The sequence below is a fragment of the Amphiura filiformis genome, chromosome 11 (genome assembly GCF_039555335.1).
Source record: "Amphiura filiformis chromosome 11, Afil_fr2py, whole genome shotgun sequence".
Classification (NCBI taxonomy): domain Eukaryota; kingdom Metazoa; phylum Echinodermata; class Ophiuroidea; order Amphilepidida; family Amphiuridae; genus Amphiura; species Amphiura filiformis.
Genome location: NC_092638.1, coordinates 46,695,040 through 46,710,654, shown reverse-complemented (window position 1 = coordinate 46,710,654; position 15,615 = coordinate 46,695,040). Strand labels below are relative to the sequence as shown.

Here is a 15,615-nt window from a genome sequence, read left to right as displayed (position 1 = left end):
ATCATCAAAGTAGTATGCTCTCATTTCATGATTCATTGAGCAATCAATTTTGGCATTTGACCGAAATACTGGCGTCAAAAGATAAAAAGTCTCGTTCGAACTTGTGTAGGCCTATATTGCTAGTGCCTAAGAGTGATTTAATGTCTGATTCACAAATTATAGAAATACGAAACAAGAATTTATTTTAAAAGAACACGCAATGATAGGGTACCAACGCTTTCGTGGTTTTGGTTGTTCTGCATAGTTTATGAAGATATTCATTGCAAAGCGCTATATATCCATTCCTACATATTACTTATTTTGCCCTCTTACTTATCATAATACTAATCATGGCGTGTCCGTCCGTCCGTCCGTCCATTTTCTGTCCATGGCTATCGCGTGCATGCGGCTTCGCTTCTAACGCTAACGTGCTCATGATGCGCCTCAGCGTCGCTTATCGCGTAGTTCGCGGAGTACCGACAGGCGCAGTGCGAGCATCTGATTACAGTGTGGCTAATCGTGCAGGTGTGATCAATAGGCCTATTTTCAACATATTTCAATACGGCCTATAGGCCTACAGCAGAACATGACTATTTCCGGGTGCAATATTAAATTAAAAAGGTCAGGGCAGGTAGGCCTATATGGGTAGTCCTATCACGAGAACCACCATACCGAGAACCGCGAAATCTAGTTACTTATAATTATGAATTTGACTGATAACAACGCATTACATCTTTATTCCGCCCAAAATAACATCGTTTATAGGTGCCAAAAACGTCAAGAATTAAAGATGACAAAAATGGGTGAACCTCCATGGCAAACGCATTTTTATATCAATAACCAATGATTTACCACCCCCAGACCCTCACACATCCTCTGCCAGGGGCAGATGCATATGGGGACCTAGAACTGGGGCCAAACATTATTTATGTAAAACCGGGGTGGAGGCATAAATCTGAATTTGGAGTTAGACTTTTTTCTGCATCAGTCGATTTAAATAGAGCTACGTTAATATGGAAACATTCACTTGTACATTTAGGTTATGTTTGTAAGCCTAAATATCATATTATTTGCATAAAACATTACTTACCATCACTACAGCAAACTTTATAAATCTGATGATTTATACTTATAGTGTATGTAGGTGGGATGAAAAGCCGACAATCAATTGACAATTTTGACCTTTCAGTATTGAAGATATGGATTTTTTCCCCAAAACACCAAAAAAAATTAGGTCTTTTTGGGAAAAAATCCATATCTTCAATATGAAAGGGCAAAATTTTCAATTGATCGTCGGCTTTTCCTCCCACTACATACACTTTAAAAAATATCATTAGATTTATAATATTTACTCGAGGACTGTTATATATCAATATGTGAAAAATATCAAATTTTAATAATTTGTCATAAAATTTGTATTATATCGTTAATTTCAAAAATAAAAATTATTTGATATCAGAAAGACATTCTTCGTATTCATAATGTAATTCGATATGCCTGATGTGCTCTCATGTCCCACAAAAATACTGTCGAAACGCTCAAAACGCTCATTCCAGATCCCTTAATTTTCATTGGGGATTTTTGAAATCACCAAGTTAAATCGAAACGATATTCAGGTGACCTCGAGCCTTTCATATAAATCAATAGTATCTACGCTATCAGTTGCGCGATATTTAATCCGATTCAACTCGACGTGTCATCATATTTTATTCGATTGCCATTATATATTTTGGCGTCACAAAAAGTATTGAAGCGAATATTAAGCCTTGAATATTCACACTGAACCAACCTTTATACCTGTAGTAATCTCTCAATCCAAAGTATTGGCGTTTCTGATCCTGATATATTTCTAGATATGCCTTAGCAAGAGATGGAATCAAGCGATCTACATGCTCCAGAACATCAAGGTCAGTGGAGCATATTCCTCTGAAAAGACAAAAGAGTGATAGCAGTGCTTATAAACATTTACCACTTAGGTTTAAGGGAACATCTATAGACGGCAAAATATGTTTCCAAATGAAGGTGGTGGGCTTTGCGAGTTCTTTATCAGGATAGAGATTAACATTTCTGGTCCACTCACTGTTATTCTTTTAAAATTTATGATTCAGTAACTTCAAACATGTTCTCTTAATTTCAAAATCTTCAGTGCATTTAATGTTTTCACAATCTCACACTATAACAACAAATTCTAATGCAGAGAGTGTACCAATTACAGTGTGATATAAATCCTCTTCAAGCCACCTTCCTATAAAAATTGTATTCAAAGTATTCAGTTATGTATCCTGAGTCCATTATTTTATATGATCAGATCCTCTGTAGCAGTCAATACGTGCATCCTCGCCTGCTCCTATTTTACTATCATCAGCTGATTAGGTTGATTGCACTTTTCATTGACACGCATCATCAGCTTAGTGGGGTGTTCACACTATCACTGACTCAGTCAGTAGCGCAATGTTTACTTTTTCAGTTCATTGACCTGTCCAGACATACCTTACTTGATTGTATTAATCAGCTGATCAGGAGATGATGTGATCGATCTGATTTTTCTCCACTTCTGTTATCGTGCTCAAGCCTGGAGTTCTATGGCCTTTGTAGCTAGCTGCTGCTGGTCTTCATCATGTGGGCTTCTCTGATCGGGTCAATGTCCTCCGTTCCATTTCACCAGAGAATGTGATGTACTCAGTGCAATTTGGTCTATTTATTTAAATTGCGTCTTATTTATTTGTACGATTATTAGTACCATGTATAGTAATAGTAAATAATGATAATTGTTCAGGATACACGTTCACAAGTGGTTGTAAATTGATTTATTATGAACTATTAATGTTTATTAATATCAAGTGAAATTACACTTGGTCTTATTGAATCTGTTTGCTGTTTTTGAAATTTGGGCCTACTCGCATAATATTATAAGCCTTTTGTTCTCTCATTCTACTGTGCTCCTCCTTGTCATCTTGATCTTGGTATCAACATAATGATGTACCACATCGCGGCACAGCTAGTGTACGTTATAGTATTATGCAAGTATGGCTATTCCGATTTCCTTGGATCATCTTTTGCTACGTGGCCTATCACTTATTTTATCATTTTCTACTGACTTTGTTGTTAAAATATTGTCTTTAAATATTACCATTTGCAACTTTGGTTACAATAATGTTGTTTTCACTTTCGATTTATCTTTTTGATTAAAATCATTATTTTGTGGGTATATTTTGTGGTGCATTATGTTTTACCATTACATTTGTTCAAACCCTAAGCCCTATGATACCCATGTTTTATTTTTGTTGTACAATAAAAGCATGTTGAATTGACATGGCACAGGATGTCTGTAACATGGAAATCGTTTTCTCCACCCCATTACACCAAAATAATAATAATAATATTAATAATAATTAGATTTGCCATTTGTATTGAATCTTTTTTGTTGCAGTATATCTATACATTGTCTTTGAAATTGACCTACTTGCATAATATTCTTGCCTTTTGATCTCATTGCACTGTGCTCCTCCCTGTCATCTTGATCTTGGTATCTACATGTATACTACAACTCAGCACAGCCTGGCGCACCTCAGTATTATGCAAGTGGGTGTATACCGCGAACAAGTCATCATCTGCTGCTTAGCTTATAGGGGCCTACTTTATATATAAGTTCCTGAAGACTTTGTTATTATTATTGTTATTATCCTTTGTAACTTTCCATAATGTTGTTCTCTTTTTATTTATTTATTTTATTGATCTTTTGATATTTCATTATCAGTTTTATTATGATGCCATATCTTTCACCATTACTCATATAAATGATTCCCATGTTCTCGTTTGTTGACTTACAATAAAAGCATGTTGACATGGCACAGGATGCCTGTAACATGGAAACATCTCCACCCCACCTTCATATATGCTTAATCAGTAGTAAGTTGTAAGCTATATTAATTGACTTTATTATGAATTCATTATTATAATTAGTTAATTTTGATCTGTTTTGTACACATGTTTGATGAATTGCATACAGGCGGTGTCTACTGTCTTTGATATTTGTCCTACTTGTGCGATGTTTTGCCTTCTGTTCCTGTGCTTCTCTTTCTCAAATTTGGGTGAATTATTAGATCTTGGTATTCATACCATACCACAAAATACAGTGCAACAGAGTGCAAGTAGGCCTACACTCTAAATTGCAGGGATTTAAAAGTGAATCCTTGAGACTGTGGTTGGGGACCGGTCAATTTTAGATTTGAAGTCAATCTTATGGATTTTAATTTTAATTCTTAAAGATTTAATTTTGAATCTTAAAGATTTGATTTTGGATCTGGCACTTGATTGGTCCCTAATCGCAGTCCCTTGGGATTTATTTTGAATCCTTGAAATTTGGAGTGTATACTTCATAGACATTTCCTTAAGCTGTTCAGCCTATATTGATATCTACTATACTTATTTATATTTGACAGTACCTTACATTACTGATGACATGTTCAGTTGATATTAATTCATGATATTGGGGTATATTGATAGGCGTGTACATACACTTCCCAATTGTTCTTTCATTATTCTATATATTTATGTTCATGACATGTTGAGTATCTTGATCATGTTGAAGTATATTTCTTTGTATATTAGCCAACATCCAGCCATTACCCTTTTATTATCAGTATTTATTATTATCCCAGCCCACCCCTATTCCCTCACATTTTGGTATAAGTGAGCTTGACTCATCTGTTCCAACTGTTTTAATTTACTTTTGTTTCTAGATAATCCAATTCCTATTCACTTTGGATTATATATATATATTATATATATATATATTTTTTTTTTTTAACTGACTTCAAAAACACTGAAATTTCTCTTTTCCACCTCAATGCATTAAGCCTTAATAAACGTGCCAATGATGTACCAAACTATCTTTCAGCTATTGATCATCAGTTTGATATATACGCTTTCACCGAAACATGGTTTAGGTCATCTGAGGACGCTTGGATCTCATCGATCTCAATGATTATTCAAACGAAAATTGCATCAGGCCAGGAGGAAGAACTGGCGGAGGGGCGTCTCTCTTCATTCATCCTAAATTCCATTATCGTATTAGACATGATTTAAAAATTGATTGCCCTGATTGTGATTCATTATTTATTGAAATTACAAACAACTCCCATAACACCTTCGTTGGAGGAGTTTACAAACCTGATACAGTTGTTATGAATGACTTTATTATGCAATTAGACAATACACTGAACATCGTCACTAAAGAGAAAAAACCCTGTTACATCACTGGTGATTTCAACATTGATCTCCTAAAATATGATTCTAGGCCTGAAGTAAATACTTTTGTCCATCTTTTTTACTCGTACCAATTCATCCCATGTATAGATAGGCCTACACGTATTAAAACAAATAAAAATGGAGTCACCAGTGTTTCCCTCATTGATAACATTTTCACCAATAACATATCACAAGTAACTAAGTCTGGTATTTTTGTTACCGACCTCTCTGACCACTTTCCAATATTTTCCCTCGTTAATAGGAATTCACGTCATAACACATCCAAGAAAACATCATTTAAAAAGTCACGTCAAATGAAACCAGATAACATCAGAGGTTTTAAAAGTGCTCTTGCACTTGTGGATTGGTCATTCATTACAAACAACAATGACACAGAATGTGCTTATAATGATTTCAATAACAAATTAACCACCTTGTTTGATATTCATTGTCCAAACAAAATAACTAAATTATCCAAAGAAAAATCTCCTCGGAAACCATGGATTACAAGTGGCCTAATAAAATCGATTAAAACTAAAGACAGACTCTATAAAAATATATCTCTAAGCCCACTGTGGAGAATAAACTGAAATATAATAAATATAGAAACTACTTAAACTCACTGCTTCAGTACCTCAAAGAAACTGCACATCACATCCGAAATTGAATTTCACAGTCATAACATGAAAAAATGTGGCAAACTCTAAATAAACTCTTAGGTAGGAATAAAAAACGAAATTTCCTGATTTCTTTACTGATACCGTTAACGGTCATAAAGTCACTAATAATAAAGACATTGCATTGAAATTTAATGATTTTTTCACAAATATTGGACCATTATTGGCAGAAAAAATTCGGAACCCGATAATAATTCCCGTCAACCTTCAATGACTTTTCAAACAACAAAAGCCTCTTCCTTTCTCCAACATCAATTGAGGAAATTATCAAGCTCTCTTCCAAAATTAACAACACCTATAGCTCTGGTGCAGACGGAATAAGCTCCAATCTTCTAAAATCAATCATCTTGAAATAAGTATTCCTCTCACCCACATCTTCAATTCATCTTTATCATCCGGTATTGTACCCTCAAAACTAAAAATTGCTAAAGTCACACCCATTTTTAAAGCAGACGATTGTCACAATTTCTCTAATTATAGGCCTATATCAATTCTACCATCAATATCAAAACTTCTTGAAAAAGTTATTTATAATCGTATTTTAAATTTTATTTCACTTCATGATATTCTAAGCCCTCATCAGTTTGGTTTCCGCCACAAAGATCCACATATATGGCCATTAATGAGCTTTATTGCAAAATTGCAGAAAACCTTGATAAAAAGCATCATGTTGCAGGCATTTTCTTGACCTCAGTAAGGCATTCGATACCTTAAACCACAACATCCTCTTGAACAAACTCGATCATTATGGTATCAGAGGTCTGGCCAATACATGGATTCGAAATTATCTCAGTGATAGGAAACAATGTGTGTATTTAATGAAGCAGTTTCTCCTCTCACGAATATCACCTGCGGAGTTCCACAGGGGTCAATTCTTGGTCCCCTCCTCTTCTTATTATATATTAATGACCTTCCCCTGTGTTCCAAAATCCCACATTTTATCCTCTTTGCAGATGATACCAACATACTTTTCTCGCATGAAGATCACCATCACCTCGAATCAATCATTAATGCTGAGCTTATTTTAATATCAAATTGGTTTAAATTAAATAAACTTTCACTAAACATCAAAAAACTAATTATATGCTTTTTAAAAATAAATACAATAATAAATCTGAAATCAATATAAAAGTACTAATAGATAATACAGAATTAAATCTGGTTCATACTACCAAATTTCTAGGCCTACTTATTGATGATAACCTCAGCTGGAAATCACATACTACACACATCACTAAAATTGTGTCAAAATATAATGGTATTATACGTAAAGTCCGCCCTTTTCTACGGAGGCCTCTTTGCAAACCTTATATAATACACTTGTGCTTCCCTATTTAACTTACTGTGCAATTGTCTGGGCAGATAGAAACAACGCCAATCTGGATTCTCTTTTTCTCCTACAAAACGAGTTGTTAGGGCGTGCACAAATTCTTTGTGGCTCGCCCACACTGACCCACTTTTCCACCAATTACTTGCCCTTAAGATCCCTGACATTTTCAAATTTCAAACAGCATTTTTTATGCATAAATTTCATTACAAAATGCTACCAAATGACCTCTCGACAACTTCTTTACTACTAATGACTTACATCCATACACACGATACCAGACATTCTAAAGACTTTCACATCCAATTATTTAATACGGTTTTTGCTAGCAACACCATCAAAACACATGGTGCTCTCCTCTGGAATGATCTTGACCAATCCCTTAAACTCATCCCGTCTCCTACAGTATTTAAAAAAACATTCAAACAAAACCTCATCAATGGATATTTACCTGATGATGTTTAAAGTGCTTTCTCCTGCATGATGGATTTACATGCGCTGCTTTAGTTCGCATTTTATGCTTCATTGATTTTTCGGACTTTATGTTGTCTGTCTATGGCATTCATAGAATTTGTAACCTTATAAATATCGAATATTGTATTTAAGCTATAGACTTGTCTGTAACTTTCAAATGGGTGCCACAACTTTACACGCTTTTCGTTTCTGTGGCATCCACATCTCTCATACCACATTGTTAAAATATTATTTTGTAATATTAATATTGGTATCTCAATTATAAATTATTTGGCATTGCATTGTTACTAATTTATTACAAAATGGTTTTTTTTATATCATGTTATTTATATGTATGTGTGTTGAGATGAAAATAAAACTGAACTGAACTGAACTGAGACCTTTCAACTTATTATGCATATCTTTATGAGACATTTGCAATTTCCCATTGAATATTATACACCATATATATCATAAATAACTAGATGAATGGTGACTGTTGTATTTTGATGAGCTAGCTGGAGGAACATGCAAATTAGGAGATTGGTGTTTACACTCCTAATGTCATTTGAAATTGTATTTTGAAAAAATATTTGTACTGAGAATTACGAACATTTGCACTCTACTTTCCATTACTGTCATAAAAAAAAACATATATCTGAGGTGCTAGTCCAATATATTAAGAAATACTTCTGATGATGACCACATGTTGACTTGTTCAAAAGTGTACAAGTTTGTGACAACTATCACTAGGATCCACAACATGTTCATCTATCAGGGCACAGTTCTTTAACCCCAATACATTTGTACATTCATTGAATGACCTTGAAAATTTGGGTACAAAAACTCATACTCTGCAACTTGAGGTCAAATTTTGCACTAAGAGTGTTTAATTGAGGTTATTGAACTATGCCATTGGGATGAGGCCATTGTGGTTCATAGTGTATGTCCCCATTTTTATTTTCACAGACAACTTGACCTTTTGAGGTCATCTAGTGGACTTTCTTAACAGTCATTTTTGTTATCCTAACCCATGTTTTTCTGATCACTGGTTCAGTGGATTCTAAAAACCGGAGGCATAATGATATGGGGAACTAGCTCAACTGCCTTGATCCTTACCTAGCTGTTTCTACCAGCTCCTTCAGATTGGGTTCTTCCCTGGATACCAATATTCCTCTGTTCATCTTGGCTGGATCCAATGCCCAATTAGATAATCCAATGAAGGCAACTTTCTTGTGTGGTATTGGTTCATCTTCATCTTCCTCTGATCCAGTCTCCAATAGAGGATGAAGAGTCTGTTATGTAATGAAATTCATTTAGGGATTCAATCATGTTTCACCATTGTTCATCACCGTTTAACAACGATGTTAACAACGTTGTTCATCACCGTTTAACAACGATGCGGCGCGTGCTGCGTGGTTTACTTGGCGCTGCCCGAGCCGAAGTAAACCGCGCGAGACGAGCAGACGCGAGTTGTTGAACGATGATGAACAACGATAAAACATGATTGAATCCCTTCAACAACGAAAAGAAGCTAAATATCGTATAATTCACGATTATTTTACGAGGAATGTCAGTTAATCATTGCCACTCAGCCTTACAAAAACTTCGATGATTTCTCTTTTGATATCAGCAATAAAACTACAGAATAAAACGGCAATGTTTAGCCGCTACCTGAAAATACTGAATTCAACTTGTAAGCTGGCATACGCACAAAGGTTCCAGGCATGACGAATTTTACGCCGCGCTCTCGCGAACGCCGTAGTCTCGCTTTCGCGTTCACAGTATACGCTTCTGATAAAAGTGTGGGTTCATCACGGTTTAACAACGGTTGGCTCCTGTACAAAGGTATAGGAAGAGTTGTTGAAATTGTGATGAAACATTCAACAAACCTATCATAGCCCACCAAATACCTGTAGTAATCTCCCAATCCAAAGTATCGGTGTCCCCATAGCCAAGTTTGGTGTAATAAAACAATAAATAATAAATGTAGATATTAGTATAGCGCTTTATGCCGTAAACAGCCTCAAGGCGCTTTACATTTATTCCGCCATCATTAGAATATGTCGGAACCACATTTGCAGCCTACAATTGGCGCAGTGTTCACCAGTACAACGACTGTTACAACCCCTAACAGCTTCCCATTGCACCTGGGTGGGGTGAGGCAAGCGAGGCAAAGCGCCTTGCCCAAGGGCGCAACACAGTGGTGGGACGGGGTCTCGAACCCATGCATATCAAGCAAATACTAAATGGTTTATATATCGGGGAAATAGAACAACTATTTTTCCTTTGGTACTGACTACAGGTCTGTCATTGTTCATCCTGGGTGAGTTTACTGCCAGACCAACCTCATCTAGTACAACAGACACAAACTTAACCAGATCTTTGCCTTCCTAAAAAATTGTTTCATTGTCTGAACCTACAATACCATCTTTTGTTATCTTTGGCTTACCTTCAAAGGCATCCTGGGGGAATCTTCTGCCAGACCAACCTCATCTAGCACCACAACAGACACAAACTTGTCAAGATCTTTGCCTTCCTGGAACTTGCTGCATTGTCTGAAGATGCCCACAATACCATCTGGAGTTGACAATGGACTGCACTGGTAGGATGACATATGAACCTGACAATGAAGATAATACCAAAAATGTAAGCAAGTAATGCTGAAAATTATGAATATTCATATAACAACAAAATATTGAAATAAAGATCTTCATGATATATTTCAAAGTTTGCAGCCACGGACAAAGCCAAATATGGCACCAAAGTTAAAAGACCAAATCCCTGGCCTTGTGCTTCATATCAGGTTATGACTCCATATAAAGAAGGCACTTATTGTTGTCACACAAAGTGAACCAAAATGACAACCCATATCTTCACATGCCTCACTATATCACTTAAAAACACTTGTGCATTTACTCGGATGAAAGTACAGTGTCTGTGTAATTTTAGAAGGAAAATATGTTCTGGGTGAGACTCTTCACACAAAAGACAATCAATAGCCATCTATCTAGGCAAATATATCTTTCCTACTTTGATTTTAGCTAATCATTTTACATCCATCCTAATGTACCATATCTAATTAGCATATCATCACCAAATACACCCAATCTTAACATATCATCACTCAAATGTACCCAACCTCATTAGCATTTCATCACCAAATGCACAACTCAATTCGCATTTCATCATCAAAGGCACTCAATCTAATTAGCATATCATCACCAAAGGCACTCAATCTAATTAGCATATCATTACCAAATGCACTCAATCTAATTAGCATATCATCACCAAAGGCACTCAATCTAATTAGCATATCATCACCAAATGCACCCGATCTAATTAGCATATCTTCAAAATGTCTGGGAACAGGATATTAAACAATAGTGTTTCTATAATGACTGCAATCTTTCGGTGCAATATTATTTCTGTGCAGTATTAGCTGTGTATATATTGGTCAACTGGATACCGAAGTGTGGGAAAAGAAAGGCCTATTCTCACCTACATTGACACCCTCGAGGAGGACACCTGACTGGAGGCAGCAGATTTCAAGACAGCAATGCAGGACAGAAACGTTTGGAAAGCCATTGTGAAAACCATCTGCCATATGCAGGCAGGTACAGCGCTACTAACCTGCTTCAAGTGCTTGAAGAGATCTGAAGATCTTGCTGCTTCTCCTTGCATTGCATCTGCTACAATGGTTTTGGCCAAAGACTTGGAGCTGCCAGGCTTCCCTACTAGAAACAGTGGTATTCGTAGCTCTATACATATCACCATCATGAACACATTCTCTCTGAGTGCTGCATTACGGGCTATGTTGGCATCGAGATTCATCACTTGGTCCAGAAAGACATCTTGGCACCTAAAACAGGAACAGCAATAATGAAATACAACCAAAAAAATATCATCAAAATGTGCACAAATCTCTAAAATCAAGTGACATAAATATTGCATCTACTGGTGAAAAATAACCTGAGGAAGATTTTGAGGAGTAGAGGTGATTCAAGTAATTTGACAAAGAGGAGAGGGGAGGGAGAAAGAGAAAATAGAGAAATGGGGGAAGAAACTGTCTCTGTTACCATTCACACAAAAATCACAAACCAAAAATGTGTTTATCAAAGAAGTACAATCAAAATTTACACAATTTTAAAGCAAGTCTTCATGACACTAGGTTTTTGCTTTTTAATCAACATTATCAAGGATACTACCAATGTTTACACTAGTAGGTAGTTTAACCAAAAATATAGGGAACCAAAACTGAGTGTTGAAGTCTTGATTTGCTTTACAGCACAATATATTTTTCTTGGCAAAAATGCAATTTGGATGGACCCCACCTTTTCCAAGCATGAGCATTTCCAAAATAGATGCCACTCGTGACATTGGAAAAAAAATGAATACCTGAGTGGAAAAAGAGCCCAATCCATTTTTGTACAAAAATGAGTTAGACCCAGCATTTTATTGCCTACACACTGTTCTTCCATGTGTGTGAAAGATGAGCCAAAATCCACTCTCTTAATAGTCTTCCACGTATACTTTATCATGGTTTTCATGGAAGAAAGGCCCAACTACATGGAGTTGGGCCCTCCTTCCACAAATATTGGGTTAAAGAGGAATTTTGTTCATCCATGAAATCTGCTTTTCACTACAATAAACTTTCTTGTTAACATATTTCATGCTTCTACCTATCTGCAATTAACAGATAATTATCAAATTTTTGTAGCTATTTATAACACATCTACTTACGGAACTGGCACTTTAAATATATTAGTGGAAGAAGGGCCCAACTCCAGCTTGTATTAAGACCTGTACCATTGCCATGGAAACATCATATATAATTTTGAATGTATGTAATATTGTATGTTCATGTATTAAAGGTCCCCTGAAGATGAAAACATTCTGTCTATAAAACTTTTCCAAATATTAAGTTTTTTCTTCATATCTCAAAAACAGTTTTGATGTAGTTGGGCCCTTCTTCCACTCAGGTATTCAGTTGTCCGTACACATGAACATTTTCCTTATAGTACCAGGCATTTTTCATGAATAAATATAATCAGATGTCTCAGACAAAGAAAGAAGTATTACCTTGTTATTTCTTCTAGTATCTGATCTGCTCCATCAGTCAATTCACATGGATGATCAAATGCTTCAGCTACATTCTCCCTATAATACTGTCTGCCTTCTTGCAAGCATGCATGATAGCATACACCAATCGCCAACACTAGTGACATGGTCAGATCATCTAGTCCCTGACAGAATGAAAAATACACATAATTTGTTATTGTGAAAGAAATGTATATTTGCAGCTGACACCCTAAGAATTCACAAACTATAGTCAAAATGTACCTTAAATTCTTCATTGCTTGATGCCCAAATGGCTATATACAAACAGTACATTGTACAGGGTACACAATAAATAAGGTAACATCATAATCTGTACCTTCCATCGGTTTTTGTTTCATAACTTGGTGATTTCTGCATCATTTGAAGTCCTCAATATCTCATCCTTTTGCACAATAAATAAGGTACAATAATCTGTACCTTCAATTGGTTGTTGTTTCATAATTTGGCGATTTCTGTATCATTTGCCTTCACTGATATCACATCCTTGCGCACATTATGAAGTCACACTCAAAACTGGTATTTTTTATTTATTGTGCATACTGTATATTAATTTGTCCCACAAACATTTTGACAAAGGTCCAAATAAAATCATCAATATTCATCAATAATGCAAAGAAAGAAATTCATTAATATTTATCAAGATAATTTGATACAATGATATTACTCAGCCAGCTTTGATGTTCATCATTAGATGTTACATAGGCATATATGTGGCAATGGTTAAAACAGGTGATTCATAATGTGCAATGCAAAAAAACAAAAAAAAACAGGAATCAGCACACTTCCACGACATGTCATCATATTATATCATTTAGCATCATCAATCAGTTGTGCATCCACATAATACAAGAGGGCCGATCGCCGTTGACACTGTGCAGTCTTGTTCCTGTTAACCGAACCAGAAATTACCCATCATGCAATGCTAGTTCGCCGAATAGTGGCGTCCATTTAGTTCCTCGTGGTGACGTCATCCCGCTTGGAAACTGATTCAAAATACAGGTTGTTCTGTCTAGGTATGAGACTACCAGGTCAGTTTATGTTTCTAAATTTTATTTTACAGTCAAATAAATTAATTGTAAAAAACCTGAGTTAAATCGACCTAAAAATAAGCGAGATACGATGTTTTATATATGGCATATTTTCTACACAAAAAATGGATATTTTGACTGTTTTCAAACAAGAAATTTAGATTTATACCAATAATAATCCAAACTTTTTATTTCAATACCATAAACATTGACTGTCATGCTCATTAAAACTAGAAACACATTTGGTCGGAAATGAAATGAAAGTAGTGAATTTGAACGATATTTGTGGGCCGTATTATGCACAGAATTTTGGCATTAAAACATTAAAAACATGTCTGCTTGTTTGTTGCTTGCGTGATTCTTAAGGAAGGAACGTGTATGTTTTATATAGTAAAAGAAGCAAAAATTACATTCTGTGATTTGATACTTTTGTAAGTGAACACAATTAATATAAATTATAGAAATCATGCAAGAAATGATCACGCTAATGTCTCAATATTAAAATGCCATGATGCGTGTATGCCTATGCACTGTAGATATAGCGAGGAGATGCTGTATCGATGTTTAATAAAGTTCATTGTTAAACAAATAACGGATGGCCGGGATAACAATAGATGGGTCAGAATTGGTGAATAATCAATAACTAACGGTAGTTATTGATGGATATATAGTGAAAAATTATTCAATAACTTGTATAGAGGGCAGTGCAAACAAGTTTCCCAGATCGGTCGTCATGAATAACATATAAGTCTCAATGACATGTTGGGATATTCAAGTTGAAATCCATGCATCCCCTATGGAAGACAATCTCACACACAAGGTATGCAGATTTCAAATAGAGTCGCATATTCAGGTAACCCTATTAGAAATTCACACTTCCTTAAGGTCATGTATAGTGGGTGTATGGGTTTCAACTGGAATAACCCATTGTAGGTGCCAAAATATTACCAACCTCCTCATCATCTTCAAGAATGGAATCTTCCTCATCATCCTCCCATGGGGAATCCTCCTCCTCTTGATCGTCCTTCTCCCTTTCTTCAGCTTTAGCCTTCAATAATGGTCTCAGCATGTCCATATGGTCATAAAACCACACAAGAACCTCTAGGCATCTCTCTACATCTCGTAAGCTGACAAAACTACATTCATTCTGTAAGGTAAACAGTTAATACAATCAATTTATGCAATTTTTGATCCAATAATCAGTAAGCTTACAGAGGTTTACTCATATTTAATGCAAGAAATGAACAAAATCCTCAGGACTGCATCAAGTTTTTTGGAACTGAACTCAAATTGTAAAACTTGACACATAATACACATTTAATAGTCCAACTGAGAATTTAGCAGGCAGAGTTGGACATTACGCCAAACATTGAGCTATTCAGTTGAAATTCATACACCACCTAAGATATGACCTTAATCTTCCACACTTGGGGTGTAGACTTCAAATGGAGTCACCCATTCAGGTAGCCCCATTTCAATTCATAATCCCTATGTGGAAGATTAAGGTCATGTCTTCAATAGGAGGTGCATAGTTACAACTGGAATTGCCCATTTAATTATAGGTCATTTGGGTCTTTATGTCTGAAAAATCTACAAAATCAAAGATTTCCCATATATGTATATTTATCACCCAAAGGCCTACCTCTTGGTCTCTCATGAATTGCTGAGAAGCAGACAGGACATCAGTGATAATTCTGGCTTGATCAATAGAGGCATTCAGCCTTTCAGTGTTCACCTGTGGAAAATAATCAACAACAACATGTCAGGCAATCATGAAGAA

The 15,615-nt window shown here is 35.6% G+C and overlaps 1 protein-coding gene across 1 annotated transcript in view; it reads right to left on the bottom strand.

Moving 5' to 3' along the window:
- The window catches only part of LOC140163729 (E3 ubiquitin-protein ligase rnf213-alpha-like), a 175,020-nt gene that overhangs the window by 101,141 nt on the left and 58,264 nt on the right, over positions 1-15,615 (bottom strand). The window contains exons 41-47 of the mRNA XM_072187044.1: positions 15,478-15,570; positions 14,788-14,982; positions 12,769-12,932; positions 11,320-11,548; positions 10,139-10,309; positions 8,806-8,981; positions 1,777-1,905 (exon numbers count right to left, since the gene is read on the bottom strand). Of these exons, the coding sequence (XP_072043145.1) occupies positions 1,777-1,905; positions 8,806-8,981; positions 10,139-10,309; positions 11,320-11,548; positions 12,769-12,932; positions 14,788-14,982; positions 15,478-15,570 (1,157 nt within the window). The remainder of the gene's footprint in view (positions 1-1,776; positions 1,906-8,805; positions 8,982-10,138; positions 10,310-11,319; positions 11,549-12,768; positions 12,933-14,787; positions 14,983-15,477; positions 15,571-15,615) is intronic.